This window comes from Atractosteus spatula, chromosome 7 (genome assembly GCF_055471065.1).
Source record: "Atractosteus spatula isolate fAtrSpa1 chromosome 7, fAtrSpa1.hap1, whole genome shotgun sequence".
NCBI lineage: Eukaryota > Metazoa > Chordata > Actinopteri > Semionotiformes > Lepisosteidae > Atractosteus > Atractosteus spatula.
The window spans coordinates 18926021-18942352 of record NC_142712.1 but is presented as its reverse complement, the minus strand read 5'-3'; the positions used below and the strand labels follow the sequence as shown (position 1 = coordinate 18942352).

Here is a 16332-nt window from a genome sequence, read left to right as displayed (position 1 = left end):
CTGGAGAATCCTAATGCTTTGCATTTGTATGTTTCTAGTTAATCTGAGCACAGTGCACATTACAGGGGTAAACAACTATTTAGAAGTGAAATAAATCAGGCGTATTGATCAGGGACTTGGGAACTGAATTGTTTTCTTAGACAAGATAGGCTTTATTATTAATATAAATACATACAGTAAATGAAAATACTTAAAGGCCATATTGGTTGCATTATGAGTTAGGTTATTTTTATTATGGGTTAATGTTTCTTCTTATGGAAAGTATGTAACAATGTTATAATGAGAAGAAAACCAGGCTTAAGTACTCTCATTTAAACTGTTTTTGAGTTGTCTGAGATATTAGTTTAAGTGATCAATGTGTCTTCATTATTGGCATTAGCATTGTGTTTTAAAAATGCAGTGATGATTTGTAAACTGCCAGGTGTGCACAGTATATTTTTAGTCTAAACTAAATTCTAATGTTTGAAACAGTACAGGATTTTTGCTTATTTGTTTTCCCACTGTATACGCAAAACACATGAGAGATGTTGTTCCAAGCTCCACCTTTTTAACCATGTATATATTCTGTTTTGAAGGTATGGCCTGTTTGAAAAAACTCTGGCCATGCTCGAAGAGGCCGAAGGTGGCTACGAACAATTCACACGCAGCTATATGTCCTTCGGAGTTAACAGACAGCCAGACGGCGGTCTGTATTTCAAGGAGTGGGTTCCTGCAGCCGAAGCAGTGTTTCTAACTGGAGATTTTAGTGAGTATCAAAATCTGTATTGATAAAGTTTTCTGGGGGGGGAGGAGGGACTGGCTCTGTCAAAGCAGTTAAAGGTGTGTTGCAGAGGAAACTTTTTTTTCTTCCTTTTTCAGGCCACTAACCTATATAATGTAGTCTGCTTTTCAAAAATCAGCAGGTTAGAATAAATTATTTATAGTGGTCCATGCCAAGTCTTGAAGTTTAGTTGCTGTGATGAAGGTACTGCTGTATATTTATGAGCTGTTAGTGCGATTAAATCCCAATCTCTACTTTCCAGGGGGCAAGATTAGATAGGACTGTTTTTTATTTCTTTATAAATTTGAAAACAAATTTAAAATCAGCTGATGATTACTTTACCTAGAAATCTCACTCTATACTTAATGCAATGAATAAAGGTAGAATTTTCTATGATAGTTATTTTCTACTGCACACCTTACCTACTGTATAATAAGTTGAAATCACAGTTTGTAGTGAATTTTTATACTGTCAGTATGCATTGTTATACTGCCAATGCCTTAATTATAGTGCTGCTTTGTTCTTGTTGTAATTATCTTCACCTTCTCTTATTTTGAGTTTTGTCAGCCTCTATGTTTATAAAATAGTCAAATGTATTTGTCTGGCCACATGAATTATGCCTTTAGAGAAATACACTTAAATAAAGATCGGTATAACGTTATAATATCAGAAATACAGGATTAAAAAATATCCCATATGTAACGTAATTCATGCATGCTAAAAATTATATTCCAGGCATGATATACATGTATATACAATACAATAGATGCATTAATTGCTGTACTGTATATCTAATGAATAGATAATCACTGTCACACATCACCTAATTATTCCATGAAGTTTTCCTTAATTAGCTGTAAACTATGGTAGTTTTCATGCCTAAAAGACAAATGTAATGTCAAAGTGGCTGAAAATATGAAAATATTGTATACAAAGAAGTACAGAAGCAAGATCAACTTTTGAGAAATGCGTGTGAAAAGGTACGTGCCAATCTTGGAGCACAAGTTGGATATTTGGGAAAATGAAAAGATGAATTTTTCAAGAGGTAAAAACCATGGATAAATGACCAGGTTCTACTGTAAATTTTTAATGAACTTTTAAATATCAGTTCCTAAGAGTACAAGTTCAATGACCTCTAAATAAACAGTGCAATTTTTACACAAGTCGATATTGCGGATTTGTTTTCAGGGAAATACACAGACTCATACCACATGCTATAAATTGCCTCCAGAGCAGGGACTAGAGTTCTCATGGAGTAGAAAACAAGGCCATTGATGAAAATTGATACCTGCTACAGTGTATGGTGTCCATTTAGCTTTAGATCTTCAGGTACTACAGCACATTGCATCACTACAGGAAACTTAAATCCACTGAAGTACCATGAGATCGTACAGAGAGATGTTGTATTGCCTATACAGTATGTGATGTTGAGTGGTTTCACTGATGCGGAGCAAGTTCTGTAACAAACACGAGTGCATAGGAATTGGGAAGGGGCGGGCACGGCGAACTATCCAACCATGAAGGAAAGCAAAAAGTGAGAGTGGATTTAGGGATCTGGAGTGGGCAGGGTATTGACCAGGCTGAGAAGTGGAATTCATGCAGATTTACCAGTATAGAATGTGAAAGTAGGATCATGTGGGGAGAATGAAGTAGATATAAAATGAAAGGTGGCATTTTGCAAAAGCAGGTTGGCTCATCCAAAAAGATAGTTGCTGTAATTGAGTCAGTGCTTAGAGACTGGACAAGGAGCTGAGAAGAATATGTGGTGAGGGCAAAGGCAGATTCTGTAAATCCAAAAGAACAATCAGGAGTGATGCCAACAAAAACATTTGTTACATAAGGGACTTTTAGAAGAAGCATGAATGAAGAGGGGAACGTGTGAAAGGAAATGGAATGAATTGAAATAGGAGGTGAAAGAAGGGACAGAGAGGAGTTCAGGTTTTGAAGGTAGAATTTTAAGTGCTGCAAGTTTGTCCAGCAGGAGACATCAGATCAGGAGAGGAGAGGAAGATCTGATTATAATTAGCATACAGTAGATACAGAGACCCACAAAAATAGTATAGCGTGGGTATGTAAAGACAACATGTATACATTTAGTAACGCTGAAATATACTAAGTTCTGGAGTGTTTTTTCTTCCTTTTTTTGCCCATAGAAGTAGTTATTCATGATGCAATCAAATGTGCAGCTTTGGGGAGAAGATGTTTAGATCAAAGTAAAGCAGTCCATAAGAAAGCACAATTGCAGTGTGGGGATTAAAGCTTAGAATCGAATCAATAAGGCCTCTGAGGCTTTTTGTTATGCAGTGCTACTGACAGCAAAGTATACATTGTATAAATGTCTATAAATATGACTAGGTTTCTGTAGGATTAATTTTATTATTGTATTTTTCTTAAAGCCTTGAGAGCGTTCAGATTGTGGTTGAAGGGTAGAGCATCCCTTTTGCACAGAGAAATCAGTTATTTTCATGGTTATGTAAGGCCTTGGTTTTGCAAACCAAGCTGTTCTGAAGTTAATGTGGGATTTCCTTTTGAAATCTTTGGTTTTATGACTGGATCAGCCTTGTCATTGCTTTTCACAAGCGCTTACTGTGAAAGGTGGCAAAAGCATTGTGGCTTTAGGGCTAAATATCTGTAAACAGCAGAGAAAAACAAGAGATGTAGCTAATATGTATGCAGAGGCTTTTCAGTAGGAGTTACTTATGCTCTTTTGAAAAGCTTAGCATTATTATTTCTTTTTGCAAATGTACAGTTGTTCTGGGGTGACCTAAACATACTAGAAAGTGGATTTCCTAATTTCTGAGTCATGGCTAGTTCATATGCCCAATTATTAGAAGGTACAGTACATTTCCATCTTCTTTCTGTATCTTGCATCTTCCTGTTGTGGGTTTTAGACTTCTCTTAGATGTAGGCTGTAGTCTGTATTTCAGTACCAAAATACTGAAATACAAAATGCATTAACCATACCTCAGACAAACTCAAATGTCAAACATTTCTGTTTGTGCTAGGCTCTAATGTGAAGCCCCTTTTAAAACTGGAGTTCCTAGTTTTTTTTGCTGTCTTTCACATTGGCTGAAAATAAGTATACTTTTAAGCATTATTATTGCTGTCAATTATCTTTGTTCTAAATTTGTGCAATACGATTTTAGATTAATCAGTCTGTGGAAAGGGAATGGGTATTTTATGTGCTTAATAATATTTATTGCAATAAAGCTGTAGCTCTCTGTAGTGCATGTCCTTTCAGATTGAATTGAGCACTTTCTGAAGCACATTGCAATGTATTGTAAAGCAGAACAATGGAGCCTGCCAAGTTTGAGGCAATAATGTCGATTTAGTGGTTGATTGAGTCAGGTTATTTCTGTGTTCATTGCCTAAAAGCATTATGCTATAAGTACCTCTAAGCTCTTGGTATTTGTAATAGATTTCAGTTAATTGGAGATCAGGCAGTTAGAGGAAGGAAGTATCTTGAGAAATCAAACTCTCTGGTGTCCAAATTCATTCTGCATTGTACTCTAATCTCAGTTTGTGTTATAATAAGATGTACATGTACATTCCCTGGTGAAAAATATTAATGCCACCCAGATACAACCTAATTTGTCTTAGTCAGACCTCAATTCTTGGACACTGGAAATGTGTGTGTGGGGGTGGGTAAAAGAGCACCTTTTTTGCCTACCTTATTCAGCTGCCAAGGAGTTTTGAGTAATTCATTGTGTGTAGTATTCACATGACAGTTAAGGCAGCATAATCAATATGCTATCTTTTGATCTGGCAGGTAAGAAAGAGAGCAAAACATAAGAATTTCCAGTCTGAATTGCCTTTTAATATCATACATGACTTTTAAAATAAGAGATTGGATATGGAGTATCTTCATATGACCTTGCCTTCTCTGCTACAATCAGAATGTGGTATACCATATACTGTATATTAAAGACTACCTAAGTAATGAAAAGTCCATTTCAGATCTTTAAATTTAAATGTTGTTTCTTACTGGGGTCCATGTCTAAAGAAAGTCCCTAATGCATCCATGCAATTTGTTAAATGTCATTAATCTGGCAGATGTACTGTATTGACTTTAGCAGCAAATACTTAGAACAAAACCATTCATTTTCCTTTGTTTTTTAGAGGTCTGTTTTTTTGAAAGGTTTGTTGTTACACAATGTACAACCTATGTACTTTAAACACTGTTCTGTAAAGCAGGTACGCATACCGTAAGAAATTCCAGTATATAGTTTTGTAGATTTGTTTGCCGTTCTTGAAGTGTTTGGTGCATAGAAGGATGGGTGGAATGCTGTTATTCCAGAGTTATTTGGAATGTCTTCACACTTCATATTTATTCAGTCATCTCTAATTAGATGTCCCTCGCCACTCCTAGCTTCTGTTTCAAATTATCTGCACTGATCTTTGGGGCTTTAGTTCACAGATATGTCAATTTTGTTGTTTAGAGTTCCAGGCAGTAATCTATCAGTAATATACTGTACCAGTTTCATTAAAACTCAAAATCTGAAAGGCCCAAAGAACATAATCTGGGAAGGAAAACCATGTTCAGAATATCCATATTTCTGTGCTTGATGATGGAAAGGAATTAGCAATCTAAATGTAATAAATGTTTGCACATTTTAATATTAATAAACTCTCCAGCCACACGCAGTGCTCCTCAAGGAAAGCAGAATCTTGGTATTTTGGAGCAAACCTTTTTTTACTATCATTTTGCAGACACAAACAGATTCAAAGTGTTGCAATTAACTACACTAAATAGCTGTGTAAAGAAGGCAGATTCATGTTTACCTTGTCTCTGTGCTTTTTGATTGGCACACAACCTGACACACTCTCTGCTAACAGAAGTACAGTGTGAAATTTGCTCCTCTGATGTTTAGAGAGTTGAAGTGAGAACCACCTTTTTGACCTCGTGCAAAATGTCTTGTTTATATTTTGAGTTTTTGTGTAGTCATTTGTCTTATATGTTAAAGAGATTTTGATTCTGCTCTTAATTTTGGAAGTTTGTACAGTATTTGATTTTTGAGGCATGTCAAGTCACATGTTAGATTACCTTAAAGGCACACTAACTTTGAAAATGTTCTGGGCTGTAAGTTAGTAAGAACCTTTATTTGTGAATAAACCAAGAAAGTTTTTCTTCCAGTGGCTAGCTTGGGTTTCATGAAAAGCACCCACTGTTGAATAACTATCAGTTGTTGTTGAAGCCACCCATGACTAGGACAATTATCTAAACATGGCAGGACTAGACTAATCGAACCTTGCCTGTGTCTGTATTTATCTGCTAAGAGTCCTGTGAATGCCTTCTTCCATGTATATTTTTTTTATTCCTGTTTGTGCCTATAATATACTTTTGAAAAAGAGATAGATGAGAAATACTAATGAATAAGAAATAAACTATTGTGACGTCAGTGGCAATGTCTGTACCTTGCTTTCATTTTTGCATTTGCTTTTTAAATTATAAAACCATGTCTCAAGGCTTGTTATTTTATTGTAAAACTCTCACACTGTTTATTTGGTCACAGTTTCCAACTTCAATAAATTCCTCAGAGCACATTTCTAATTACACTGGACATGTATAATTTCCTTATTATTCAGAAAAAGGTACAAAGGTGCTGTGTTGTAAACCCACAGTAGACATACCAAATGATAACTGTACCCTAATGCACAACAAAACTCACAGTGCTACCTGTCCAGAGTCAATTAAATTTTATTTGTTATATGTCATCACTTTGTGCAAAGGCATATGAAAGAAATCTCTACAGACCAGAATGGAACAAAACAACTTGCTTCTCAAGTAGGAATTGTCCTCTACCTGTACTTGGCTTTTTGTTAAATTCATAAACCCTGGAAGCATATTTTACTGCTCTGGTGTTCTATTTGAAGTATGTACCTTCTGTTCTTTTCAAAGTGTTTTTTTATCATTTGTTATGATAAAAAATGAATGTTACTGTATGCAACATTGTGTGTTAAAAGCAGTTCCTTTTTATTTCTAATAAATAATGCTCCATTTGTTAACAGTGCTTAACTTAAGCTCTGAAAGCACTTGCATAAAGTTTGAAAACATAAGAGCACAGTTTGTTTTAAATAATTTGATCACCAAAATGCTAGGCATGCTTCATGTTATAAAGCCTATAATTAATGTAGCATATCCAAAAAAAGGAATATTTAAAAATCAGCAAAACTTAAAAACAACACAAAAACAGCCTTTTTATTAAAGAAAGACACTACCCACGCATAATGCTAAAACTGTTAAGTCTGTGATGAAGACCAGAAGACGTTGAGACGGAGAGTTTAAAGCTCTCCCTGACAACAATTCATTAAGGCATACTGTATTTATCCAGACATTGGTGAGATAGACAACTTTAATAGGTTTCACTCTTCCTGTTAACTGTTGCAAAGATCCAGAAAACAATTAAAAATACTTGGCCCTTTTATTTTTTTTCCGCTTGGCTAAGTGGAATAAAATGCCTGTGCCATAACTGTTGTTATTATGTCCAATTAATATATCTCTGTCCAGCCTGTCTTGACGTTGACTTAAATTGTTCTTTTTTTAAGATTTAACATGCTGTTAAGTAATATTTCAATCCTATTTGTGTCCGTTTTAATAACATTTTGAGATCCTGCATCTTCTGTTGTTCATATAAATATTTTATTATGCTTTTTTAATTAACTATGGATTTAGGTTATTGGATTTTGACTTATTTAGTCATTGATGTATATCATATAATATTATTATGGTATATTGTACACTTTTCTAATACACTGTATATACAGTATAAGTTGTGGTAGAAGCTATCTTCGATAGCATATAATTCAAGCATTGTTCATACTTCTGTGTGGCCTTTTGACCTTCCTCATTTTTTCTCATCTAAAATGCTTGAATTTGGGTTGCCTTGTTTTGGATTTCTTTGAACAGAAAAAGAACAATGTGATTCAGTAATAATGTGGTGTCTAGGCTTGATGTTTCATTTCATTTAAATACATTTTGCAAACTCTAGATGCAAGCATCCTATCAGATATATAGATTTTGTTTAAGTACATCATTCAGGAATAATTGACAGTTTAGGAGGCTATTTTATTTCACAATGTATTTGACAAAAAAACAACTGTAGATAATTTATTGAAAAACAGATAGAGGCAGTCATTAAAAAAAGAAAGACTGCTGTGACCCAAAGACATACATGGATAGGAAGAGTGAACAACATGAGGTTTTTAATTTAACCAGCCATAGCCAGGGTCATTATTCTTTGATCACTGTCTGTTGGGAGGAGGCTGAGCAAATTGGCTGTATTGTATGAATCTCCTTAAAGTTTAATCAGTTTCATGAGAATGCTGCAGCGCGAGAAAAGGAAAACTCCTCATCTCCAGCTGTGGTCTGAATATTGGGCAAGCTTGTATGCCGTGTTATCAAAGCTGCTGCTAAATACTACTTTAAGAACCTGAAGAGCACTCCAAAGAGAGAAAAGATTACCATATTTGGAAACTAATTGCCGCTACTAAATATACTGCTTGATGGTTTTATGGTATAATATTGAGTTATGTTTATTATATAATTAAACAATATTTATGTTTTATGTTACTTAATATATGGATCAGTATTTGATGGTACAATACATCTTCCTGAAACTACCAAACCAAGCATAGGCCTAAAGCATGCGTGCTGACATTCCTTGCAATGTTGTTCCAAAAGCTAGAATACTGTTTCTACAGACAAATCTGATAGTTCATTCACTTGTTAAAAATACACTGTGGTACCATTAAGTATGTACCCTGCCATCTTCTTAATTTTAACAACTCACAAGCAAATTGCAGTTTATTATGGCAGGTCATGGGTTACAGGTTTATACTGGATTTACTCTGGAATTCTGAGTGTTGTTAAAGCACAATATGGTTTTTATATACAAAACAAAAGTACATACAGTATCTTAAAAATATAGATGACACAGTGGCACCGTAGTTAGCATGGCTGCGTTGCAGCACTGGGGTCCTGCTTTCAGTTCCTGGGGTCCTATCTCTATGGAGTTTGTATGTTGTCCCCATGTTCATGTGGTTTTCCTTTAGGTGCTCTGGTTTCCTCCCACAGCCCAAAGATATACTGGTAGCTTCTGGGAAAATTGGCCATTGTTTGAGTGTGTGTTTTTGTGATGTGCAGTATACTGCACAGGAGCGCTGGAAGGGACTGTGGGCCCTGTGCAGAGACTAAGGAGAAAAACCCCATTCCTTTGAGCTCCTGTGGAGGACTGGACAACCGCAGTTTCAGAGCCGGTACAGGGAAAAGGCAGGAACAACAGCAAGTGGTAGGGCTTGGAGGGACTCTATCATTGTGCATATCTAGCCCCAGCATCATGCTCTGATTGACAAAGGACAATCACTCTTTTTAAGACCTGTTGTAATATAGTAGAGATTGCATGACTTTGCATGAGTGTGTATTTTGTTAAAAAACAAAAAACACTGCCTTGCACCGTCGCTGGCTGGGATAGGCTCTGGCACCCTCACAACCCTGAATTGGACCAAGTGGCTAAAAAATTGATGGATATTAAAATGTTTCACCAGCTAACTTATCTGAAGGTTTACACTACTATCTCAGTTTTGTTGCAACACGTTCAAGACTAGATGCGTTTTCTGCTTTTCTTTATTGCAATCTGTACTGCTGTTGTTAACCCATCCCCAGGTTAACTTTGTGCCGGTGACAGTTGGCACTAGGAGATCCTGCTACAAAACTGATTACATTATCATTACTGACATTTGTTATTGCACTGTAACTCTCTAGCTCTTATCCAAGGCAACCTAGAGAGATTAGGAGGGTATAGCCGCTGCAGGCTCACAGCAGGACCTAGGTTTCACATCTCTTCCAAAGGACAGATTATAAAGATGTGTGTGTATACTGTATATACAAGGTTTGGAATATTAACTGAAATTAGCACTAGTACTTCTATACCAAGAAATTGGTAATAGATCATTTTAACTAATTCATTTTTAAAAAGGTTCTGCCCGGAAATATGTATGAGACCGCATTTTCCTATAAATTAACCTGAGTGTCTCAGTCACATCCAAAATCTGCACAGGAGGAATTTAAGCAAATATGATACAGTAGGTACAATTACAATTGAGTAATTTTCTGATGCCGTGAATGTTGAGAATTGATAACAATAAAGATATTTCCTCAGTAGCTAAGATTTTTTTTTCTCTGTTTTAAACAGTGTTTTCAGAAAGATAGGAATGGTAGAGTAGCCCTAACCATAAAGATATTTTTCAAAATGTTATTGCAACTGTAGTACCTTAGAATCAGTGTAAAAGTTGTAGGTAACCTTTACAGTGACTTGAATCCAGAGGTAATGTGTTCAGAGATTTGTACAGTATAAGAATAAATCTGCTGGGTCTGCTCTGAACATGATGGGTGCCGTTAATGGTTTTTCACATTATAATTATTAGTAAATTATTAGTAAATAGGGAGCTGTTGGTTAACAGTGCAGGAACTTAGATTTGGTGACAACTGTACTGCTATGTGGTTTGTCTTTCCCCACAATGTAGATCAAAGGATGCGCAGAAGAAAAAACACAAGATGACCTCAAGTAAATTGCAATGCAAAAAATATGCCTTTCATCTCTCTAAACCAAAGGATAAACCTTCGGTAGACTCTGTGGTTGCTTGTGTGTCAGTACTGACATGAAGCTAGAAGGGAGGAGGAGGGGTCTAAATAGTTTAAACAAATTGGCCTTTGAAAATGCTGCTTTCATGTTGAATGACTGAAAGTATTTGTTATGAGATTCTAATGTCTCCAGACCTCTTAGAGATGGATGGTTTGAAAAGCTTCCTCACTTGCGTCTCTTTGTTTGAGATGAGGGCATGTTCTTCAGCATGTGTTCCACATTATAGGATCGTGAACAGCCTCATTAGAATGTATAAGCTGAACATCTCTGGCTCTTGAGTGTATAGAATTATTATTCATATTCTAGCCCCCCTCCTGCCACCAGTGCATCTCAGATGAGGACGTGGCACCGAAGAAAAGGTCTTGTGAAATGCATTTTATTATAAAAAGCACTGTTTATCTTTTCACAGCAAGTCAAATGTTTCAGTTGTAATAAGCTATGGGTACAAGATTTTCTGATTGGCTTTAATTAAAAAGTACAAAACAGTTAATTAATTTAGACATGCACATTAACTCATTAACACAATTAGAAAGTAGTTTTCATTGTTTTGGTGAATGATGATATTTTCCTCTTGAATTGCATAACATTTCTTTAGAATACCTTATCTGAATAGCTTTTTTTTATATTTTATATATCAGGTTAATTTTCTCTATTTACCTAGGCTGATTGGGCAGCTTGGTGTAGTGGGTAAGTATTTGAACTCCTGACTGTTAGGTTGTGAGTTCATGTCCCTTCTGCAGGCACTGCTGTTGTACCTTGAACAAGGTAGTTTACCTGAATTGCCCCCGTTCACCGTGTTGTGTGAAAGGAGACCAGGCTCTGCAATGGAATAATCATCCCAACAAGGGTGGAAATCACGTGCTCTTTGTTCTCTTAACGTCATGGAAACCAAGATGAGCTCTGGCCCGGTGAGCCTTTGTAGCTTGAATAGGGAAATTACATACCTAGGTTTACTCGATCAACTCTTTCCCACCTTTTTCCAATCTAATTTGAGCAAGGTGGTTAAAATATTTCTTACATTTTGCTGTGCCAGTTCTGCTGCATAGCCAAATGTTCACAAACTGTTTTCTTAAAATTCCAACCTCCAAGAATTACAATGTATACGGAAGGATTATAACATGTGTCTACATCTTTTAAACAGGGCCTGCAAAATACAAAGAAATTATCATTGTGATTTTAAAATTAAGCCCCTTAAGGTAATTGGTAAGGCATTCTGCTCTTTCTGTATTTATCATACCTTTCTAGTACCTGAACTGATATCATCTGAGTTTTATTATTTACTAAGCAGTGGTCTTTGTACCCTGTTACATGAGATGAATAGTTGGGCAGGCAAAGTAAGATGCAGCATCCTATTTCTTTTTGCCGAAAACTTGCTTTCTTTGTTCAGCAGTTAGTTTAAATCTTCCAGACTTCAGAGAATTGACTTAGCAGAGATTGTATTCCCTATTCATTTCCAGTACTCTTTTAATAATACATGGAAACAGTTCATAAAATGCATGCTGAAAAAAGCATATTGATCTGTATGCAGTGCTTGTTTTTTTATGTGATTATTGCTAATCACACTTCCCTTTGCTTGTGTTACATAAACAGATACTTTACCTCAGGACATTGAGCCCATTCTTCATTCAAAATATTTATAAATACTGTATGTTTATATAAATAGCGACTTTGGGTTGTTTCATCTTAGCTCACAGTGTAAGCTTCACAACACATAACTCATTTCTAGTGGTTTTATTTGGACATTTCTGATTACCAAGCTGCCTTACTGGACCTGATTGTCTTTCCATTTTGTAAATGGATTATGACCACACATAAACTGAATTAGGTGAATTCAGCAGGTTTAGTGAGGAAAATCACAAAAACATCAATGAATGTAGTTCAGTCTGATAATACTACTGCAGCTTCTGCGCTTACAATTGTCTGTTATTAGGATTTCACTGTTGCTAATAATGGTGCCAAAATCAAACTATTGATGTAAATTTGAAACATCTATTTTATTCTTGACCTTGAATTGTTATTTGAAGTGTTTGTGTTAGGAACATCAAAAGGACACTGTTCTTCTAAAAGTGCAACATTGCTCATTTAAGATGCTTTCTCTGCCTTTCTGTTGTTGAAATATTGATAGGTCCCTTTATTTAATCAGGATAAGACTACTGTAATGCCTTACTTATGCTGAAGCATATTTATGGGATATGTATCCGTGGGACCAGAATACAGCAACTCATATTCTAAAATGACTCTACATCAGCATATAAATCCCATCCTTTGCAGTGGCTCCCAGTGAGATGTAGAGTGGACTTTAAGGTTAATTAAGGTTCTCTTGCTCAAGTATAAGATCTTGAATGGTCTACCTCCTTATTCTCTTCAGAACTTATTGTAATGATGCGGAGCTGAGCTGGAGAGTGCCACACCTGTGTGATAGGCTATGAAATCCAGTTGCTAGGTCCTGCTGAAGGCAAGTTGAGATGCGAGAGCCAGGGATGCACTGACAGGCAGACAGAATAGGGAATGCACTGTGCAGCCAGGCAGGACTGAACAGGGAAGCTGCACAGCCCCACGGATCTGGTAAGTTGCTATGGAGGTGTAGCAACTAGGAAACAGATGGTAGATCCGGTTGGTTGTCAGGTTAAGTCTTGAGATCTGGATTGGTTGGTTGGATTGATTTGGGTTGATTTCCAGTCACCATGACTGGCTAGTGTGAAGAAGCTCTTCTCTAAAAAAGTAGAAAGCTCAATAGCAGAGCCTTTAAATGTGGACAGGTCAGGGTTTAAATATCCTGGAGCTGATGAGGTACAGATGCAGCCATTCAAAGTGCGCGTCACAGACACGTACCGCAGGTGACGTCGCTCAGTATGACGCAAGATGACGCGGGGCACCGCAGTACGTGATTGGTTGACCGACAGGGGCACTCGTGGTCCGTTGGTCTGTCGTAGAAAGACTTACAGTAAACGTCTTTGCTGTGCCCGTTGTAGGTATTGAATTTTACCACTGAAGGGAAATCTTAGTAGCTGAGCATAAAAAGAATAGGAGCATACTGTAACGCGTGTGAAGGCCATAAACGATATTAATTTTGGAACATAAACATACAGTATATAGCTGGTCTTGGTACTTTAAAGAAAAAAATACACACCAGTATTCCATTTCTCCCTAAACATTTTAAGCTTTGAAGTCTTTAACTAACGTGATACCGGAGTCAACAAGCATACTTTTAGAATTTGATTAAAAGGGAATATAATATGGAATCACGTATCTAAAGAATTTAATAACGGTATTCGTGTGCTGCGGCAGGGCTGTGTAGGGCTGTTTCGCCTGCCTATTCATGCGAGCTGTCTTGTAGCCGACTGGTCTAGGTGCGTGACTACCAACGGGCACGTTGTGTGTTCAAATCCAGCTGGTGCCGGACTTTTCTTTTAACAAACATTTCTTCGAAAAAATAGAATAGCGATATTATGGACAATCAATTGACTTATATTTCAAAATATCGCAACATGATCGATATTTGCGATATTTTGAACATATCTTCCCTTCTGACAGCGGTTCCTCCTTCTATTGTGTATGTGTGTGCAACAGAGTAAATTTTTATAGAGAAATGGAAGCTGGACAGTATGCGTTACAATATAAACATTTATATTGATTTAAATCGTGTTCTGATTTAAATCGCAAACGCGTGTTTAATTATGTGTTTTTTAATCATAATCAGGCTAATGCATTTCTACATTTTCTGTATGAACCAGCTTAGAGGTTCATACAGAAAAACAGCTTGTGTTTAAATTGAGTGTAAGGTAATTTATGCTTCTAAAGTCATGGTCAGCATTTATTATTGTACTGTGCTGTAAACTTTTTCTGTGCCTAGTCACATTATTTTATAGCGTTTTTATTGCGTTATTAAATCCGGTGGCGCTGTGTGTTACAGTAGTTTCCTGACTCCCATGTCACATGGTCTGTGATTGAATCCCATAGAACTATGACTTTATTTTTTAACAAACATTTCTTTGAAAAAATGAAACGTTTCCCTTGGTCAGAGATTAAATAAAACCTCACTCGCACCAAACAAATTTATATTTCTAAATATCACAAAATACGTTCATTGTCTTCCAATCGAGTCGAGTTGACATTAGAAGCCTGCCACACCTGGACTGTTAAACCAACGCATTAGCACGTCAAAGCCCATCGAGGGTATTGAGCCACTATTGGCTTTAGTATTCCCCCCCTCTCCCCTCAATTCAATTCAATTCAAGGTGTTTTATTTGCATGACAGATGGGTACAAGCAGTGTTGGGTATGTATATTGTAACGCTTACGGCAGACAGGCACTGTGTAAGAGCCGGCGCACCAGAGCAGCGCACCGAGGGAGCGTCTGCATTTCTAACTTAGTTTTTAAAATTAGTCAAGCAATATGAAGCATCTCCTTTTACTTAGTGCCTGAGCATAAAAAGAATAGGAGCATACTGCAACGCGTGTGAAGTCCATAAACGATATTAATTTGGAACATAAACATACAGTATATGGCTGGTCTCGGTACTTTAAAGAAAACATACACACCAGTATTCCATTTCTCCCTAAACATTTTAAGCATCGAAGTCTTTAACTAACGCGATACCGGAGTCAACAAGCATACTTTTAGAATTTGATTAAAAGGGAATATGATATGGAATCGCGTATCTCAAGAAATTAATAACGATATAATTATATTCATGTTGCAAAAGAACTGCAACGGACATAAAAACTCCCTTGCTTTTAACAGAGTGTTCCATAATTTCGAACTACGAAAATGCCAGGTGAAAGGATTTGTAAACATATTTTGTTAAAGCAAGTCAGTTTTTTTCCGCAACACATAAAAGACATTTTTCCAAGAAAGTTTAGCCTTTGTCACTAATGAAACCACTAAATAAAGACATAAATATAGAAATCTTAAGATTTGTTTTATTTAATGTTGGTAGCAGGATGAACTGTCAGAGTGTATATTTTGTCGCAGAGTTCCTGCAAGATGTTAACAGTGAAAAAGGTATTTAGAAATGAGTTATTTCAAGATGAAAGGCAGCGACCTTAATCAAGCCCAAATCACAATTGAACCCATTCAGAGCCTACATTACATTTTAGCGTTTCATTCTGAGCAGAAGACCCTCACACCTGAAGAAGGGGGAGGTGTTTTTCGCTGGAAATCTCGCCTGCTTCTACTTTACAACCGGAGTGCTGGCTGTGACGAATTAAACCGGTATTACAGGTTTCAATCACAGACCATGTGACATGGGAGTCAGGAAACTAACAGCGGCACTGGATTTGATAACGCTATAAAAACGCTATAAAATAATGTAATTAGGCACAGAACAAGTTTACAGCACAGTACAAAAATAAATGCTGACCATGACTTTAGAAGCATAAATTGCCTTACACTCAATTTAAACACAAGCTGTCTTTAGCCCTCTAAGCTGGTTCATACAGAAATGTAGAGATCCAGGCTCAGAACACACAGCTTCATTAGCGAATACATATGCAGGACAACTAGAGAAGACGTTTTACAGAGGATGGATTTTTAGAAACATCCCATCAGTGACATCACTGAAGTCAACTCCTAGGTACTGTAACTGTCGTGTGGATAGTTTCACAAGAATCAGACAAAGGTTTAAGCATCGCTTGTTCTAGATAAAACTGCAAAAAAAAACAACAACCCATAATGTACTTCTTTGCGACTCTGTTTGCCCAAATCATATATTCACAACGTGAAATCTAGAAAATAATATTACGTAACCAAAATCCGCAATATGGAAACAGAACCTGTGTAATTGTTGATAGATGATGTACTCGTAACATTTTTTCAAGACGAACTACAACATTTAAAAAATGACTTGTATGTACTTGATATCTCTAATCAATCCACGGGTCCCAGCACGAAACGAAACTAAAACGCATACCGTTTCGCGCTTCTTATTAG

The 16332-nt window shown here is 36.5% G+C and overlaps 1 protein-coding gene across 1 annotated transcript in view; it reads left to right on the top strand.

Annotated features, from left to right (window-relative positions):
- LOC148830688 (1,4-alpha-glucan-branching enzyme-like) overlaps window positions 1-16332 on the top strand; it is a 371399-nt gene that overhangs the window by 48569 nt on the left and 306498 nt on the right. Inside the window, exon 2 of the mRNA XM_088922045.1 lies at window positions 576-745. Coding sequence (XP_088778171.1) covers window positions 576-745 — 170 coding nt within the window. The remainder of the gene's footprint in view (window positions 1-575; window positions 746-16332) is intronic.